Source organism: Condylura cristata, unplaced genomic scaffold (genome assembly GCF_000260355.1).
Source record: "Condylura cristata isolate star-nosed mole 26May11 unplaced genomic scaffold, ConCri1.0 scaffold00065, whole genome shotgun sequence".
Classification (NCBI taxonomy): Eukaryota; Metazoa; Chordata; class Mammalia; order Eulipotyphla; family Talpidae; genus Condylura; species Condylura cristata.
Genome location: NW_004567166.1, coordinates 208,264 through 212,675, shown reverse-complemented (window position 1 = coordinate 212,675; position 4,412 = coordinate 208,264). Strand labels below are relative to the sequence as shown.

General features: G+C 62.3%; 1 protein-coding gene across 1 annotated transcript in view; it reads left to right on the top strand.

Moving 5' to 3' along the window:
- Positions 1–2,035: 2,035 nt before the first annotated feature.
- LOC101635953 overlaps positions 2,036–4,412 on the top strand; it is a 14,376-nt gene continuing 11,999 nt past the window's right edge. Inside the window, exon 1 of the mRNA XM_004695457.2 lies at positions 2,036–3,121. Coding sequence (XP_004695514.1) covers positions 2,071–3,121 — 1,051 coding nt within the window. The 5' untranslated portion in view covers positions 2,036–2,070. The remainder of the gene's footprint in view (positions 3,122–4,412) is intronic.

Here is a 4,412-nt window from a genome sequence, read left to right as displayed (position 1 = left end):
AGGGTCAGAAATGGCCAGACAAGTCTGGGAGGAAAAGAGCAAAATCAAAACCAAGATAAACACTGCACAGTCACCTCCCCACGGGCTCTCACCCACATCTCTTTCAACCAGTCCAGGGCCAGGAAACAAGCCGGGTGTCTCCATCACATGCTCGCTGCCCCCCTGCCTTCCTCAGATCTCCTCTGGCTTTCCATCCTGCTTCCTTCCTCCTCTTCAGACTCCTCTTCTCTCCTTAGCTCTACCCTCCTTCTGGGTGCGGCAGGGAACCTAGAACTTCCCCTTTTCCTGGGGACTCCCCTGTTGCAAAGGAGGGGCACGGAAAAGGACCCCACGCATTCCCGGGGGGCTCCAGAGAGCCTGGCTTTCGTTTTCCAGGTTGAGTTTGTAGGTCTTATGTTATTGGGGCTGGCCCTGTGCCCCCAGGATGTTGGGGTCACCCCAGAGGTGGTCGCATTCTGCCTGGGACTCAGGGTCATCCCAGGACAGGGAGGCAGGGAATGACAGCACCGGCAGCCTCAATTCGCTGAGCTGGTGCCAGTGCACAGAGCAGAAATAATGTCCTGGAGGAAGGTAATCACTCTGCAGCCCAATTACTTGCTGAAAGAAAATGCCTGTTCCGTTGCCAGGGTTACCAAGTGAAACAAACTTGCCCATCCCCAGTCCCCAGAAGGGAGCATTTCTCCCAGGCCTGCCTCTCCCAATGTTGCTTTGCTTTGCCTGGGCTTGGGGGGCCCCCTGAGCTGCCCCTGCCAACCCCCGGGGCCACTCCCACTCCATCGAGATGGGGGAGGACACTCCAGCTCCCTCCCACCTCGCCTCGGGTAAGGGTGCAGCCTGGTGGCTGGGAAGGAGTGGAAGCAACCCGCACCCCACGCCCCAGTGGAGTCACCTTCTCCCCCATGGCCAGAACAGATCAATAATTGTTCATCAGGCAGGCTGTTTCCAAGGAGAAGTGGTAAGTGCTCTGTGGGCCCTGGGCGCCCAGGCGCCCAGCAAAGCCACCTTCAGCCACGTGACTGACCGGTATTTTCCATTTGCTTGCTGCTGGCTCTGGCTGTTCGCTGCTGGCTCTGGCTGTTCGTTCGGCTGGCGCCCTGCCGCCCTGCACCCAATTAGACTGGGCCTGGCATCTGGGGAATTAGGGTTCTGGCTTCCGCCCAGCTGAGTGACTTTGGAAGCAATATTTGTGGGCCTCAGTTTCCTCACCTGTAGAAACACCGCTCACCGTGCATCTGTGTCTGTGTCAAAATCAGGCTGTGTCTCCTGTCTGCGAGCCCGGCCGACCGGTGGGTGCTGGGCTGCCTGGGGAGGGGGGTGGTCTCAGTGCTGCTGCCAGGGCCTTCCGGTGGGCACAGCACCAGCTCCTGAGGCACCTGCCACAGGTGTGCCCAGCACCTGACATGACCTACCTCTCCATCGGGTTCCTTCCAGGAACTCGTCAGCCTTTGTTCTGGGCACAATGGGGTGGGAGGGCTGGGGACATCGCAGCCGAGGTCTGAGGCCTTGCACAAGAAGGGGCACCAAGCTGGGCATCCCTTGCCCCTCCCCCCTGAATTCTCGGAAAGGGAAGCAAAACCCCTCTCGCCTCTTTATCTGCCATTAAGGAAGCTGCGGTGGCTCAGCCCTCAGCGTGCCCCAGGGTCGCCTCCCCGTGGCTGCACCCCAGGGCGGAGGGCTCGGTCCCAGGAACGCCCCCGCCTCCGGCTGTGTCGCCCTTTTGCGGCTGAGAATCTCGACTGGGAGGCTGGCGGAGGCGGCACATTCTCCTCATCTGTCCTGGGGGCGCCGGGGCTGGGGTGCACTTGCAGCGCGCCGGGCCTGGAGGTAGACCTGGGGTCACCCAGTCGGGCCGCCGATGCGGAGGGGCGGGAGCCTGGGCGGAGGAGAGTCGTGGAGCCGCGGGGCTGCCTTCCAGGGCTCCGGTCGCCCCGCCCGCCCCGCCCTCCTGCTGGGGGCTCTGTTCAGACGCGGCAGGTGGGGCGCTGATATGCAAATGTGGGCGGGCCGGGGCGGGCTCCCTCTTGGGTCGGCACCGCCAGGGCGGCGTCCCCAGAGGCAGCTGGAGGATGGATGAGGCCGGAAGGCTGGAACTCGCCGAGGATTAAGGCTTCTGCGGGCGTCGGCGGGCGCTGTCGAAATCCTCGCTGGCAGGAATTCGGCTTCCAGGTCCCTGGAGAGGCTGGGCGCCCCCAGGAAGTGGAAATAATGAGGTTCTGCTTCTTAGCCGTGACCGTGCTCAGCGTGGTGATTTTTGTGACGTTTTACAATGGCCAAGTGAGGCTGCCCAAGAGCCCCTGGGCACAGGACAGGTCCCGAGAGCAGGACAGCGTGGCCGAGGCCTGCGTCGATGCCCTGCAGGGCAAGCCCGCCTTTTTGTGGGGGAGGCCGCCCCCGTCCCTGCTGGACAGCCTCTCCTGCGCGGACTACCTCGCCCAGGGCCACTACGTGTCCACCCCGCTGTCCGCCGAGGAGGCCGCCTTCCCGCTGGCCTACGCCATGGTGGTGCACAAGGACTTCGGCACCTTCGAGCGGCTCTTCAGGGCCGTGTACGCGCCCCAGAACGTGTACTGCGTGCACGTGGACCGCAAGGCGGACCCCGACTTCCAGCGGGCCGTGGAGCGGCTGCTGCGCTGCTTCCCCAACGCCTTCGCCGCCTCGCGGAGGGAGTCCGTGGTGTACGGGGGTGTGTCGCGGCTGCAGGCCGACCTGCACTGCCTGGCGGACCTGGCGGGCTCGGCCGTGCCCTGGAGGTACGTGCTCAACACCTGCGGACAGGACTTCCCGCTGAGGACCAACCTGGAGATCGTGCGCTACCTGAAGAGGTTCCGGGGGCGCAACATCACCCCGGGGGTGCTGCCCCCCTTGCACGCGGTGCCCAGGACCAGGTACGTGCACCGGGAGCACCTGGCCCAGGAGGCCTCCTACGTGATCCGGACGGCGGCGCTCAAGGCGCCTGCGCCGCACAACCTGACCATCTACTTCGGTTCGGCGTATGTGGCGCTGACCAGGCCCTTCGTGGACTTTGTCCTGCACGACCCGAGGGCCGTGGACCTGCTGCGGTGGTCGCGGGACACCTTCAGCCCCGACGAGCACTTCTGGGTGACGCTGAACCGCATCCCAGGTAGGGTCTGCTCGCTTTTCCTGGCACAGCAGTGCACTCTGATGCAGCGGGCGACTAGGAAGGAGTGGCGGACAGCCCTGCGTGGGGCTGCTTGTTAGCCATGGCTTCGCCAGTGCCTGGTCCGGTGCCCCTGTGCCCGTTTTGGGGTCCTGCCCACACCTGCAGAGCCACAGCACAGACTGTTCTAGGACCCCCATCTGCTTCTCCCTGGGGGGCCCTCAGTGCTCACTGTATGTCCACCATAGTCACCCAGCTTACATCTGGGGCCCCAGCAGGGTCTCGAGCAGCCAGGAAGCCTGAAGCGAGGGTGGACACGGCCATGCTACAGCGGCTCAGGCTGGACTTGGCCAGTGTCCTTGCTGGCAAGTACATCCTCTATCGGGTCTGTCTACAGCCTTGTTCTTCTGAGACCGCTTCTTGGGACTAGACAGTGAGGGTCAGGTGACCCAGGCCTGGGGTCAGGGGCCAGCTCCGTGCATCAGTCCTGGGTCTGCTGCTGTCTGGGAATCACTGGCCCACCTGCCACAGCTGCAGGTTGTAGTCACAATGGCAGGTGGTAAATGGAGGTTCGCTGCTTATCAGGCCCCGTGTTCCCCAAGCCCAACCCGGAGGTCTAGAAGGACCCGAGGTGAGTAGTCAGCACGGCAGCCCCTAACCATGGCTGGTGCTTGGAGAGCTGATGGTCAAGGCGTAGGCTGGGGGTGCCTTTGCTCACCCGCCCTTCTCAGCCAGGAGGGGGTCAGGCCTCTCCCTCAGCCTTCCCAGAGGACCGCTCATCAGGCAAGGCAGAAAGGAAGTCAGGGGACAGATGGTTTGGACGGCTGCATATCCAGTGGCCTCTGAGCAGACGTGGGGCTGAGTGGACGGAGGTGAGTGGACAGGGGTGGATGGAGGTGTTAGGGAGGTGGTGGCAGCCTTCTCTCCACCAGCCCCTCAAGGCTGCGGAGCTTCCTTTCCTGTTTTTAACACTGTTTCTAGGAGTTAGCTTATACAATGTTAAAATATCCCCAGGGTTCAAGACTCCCTAACTCAGCTAGCTGCCAACAGCCCGGCTCCCTATTCCTCCTCCAGTTTTTACAGACACAGCCCGGAGCTGTTTAAATTCACCCCACCATCCACAGAGGTACCTCACTAAGACTTGGCTTTCGGAAATCGGCCCAGAGAAAAAAGTTCCCTATGAAGAGACAGAAAAGAATAGAGGCTGGTTAGTTTTGGGTGCCCTTGTGTATGGAAGCAGCTTCAAGAAGTGTTCTTTATTTAACCAGATCCCCGTGGCCTGGGGAACTCCTTG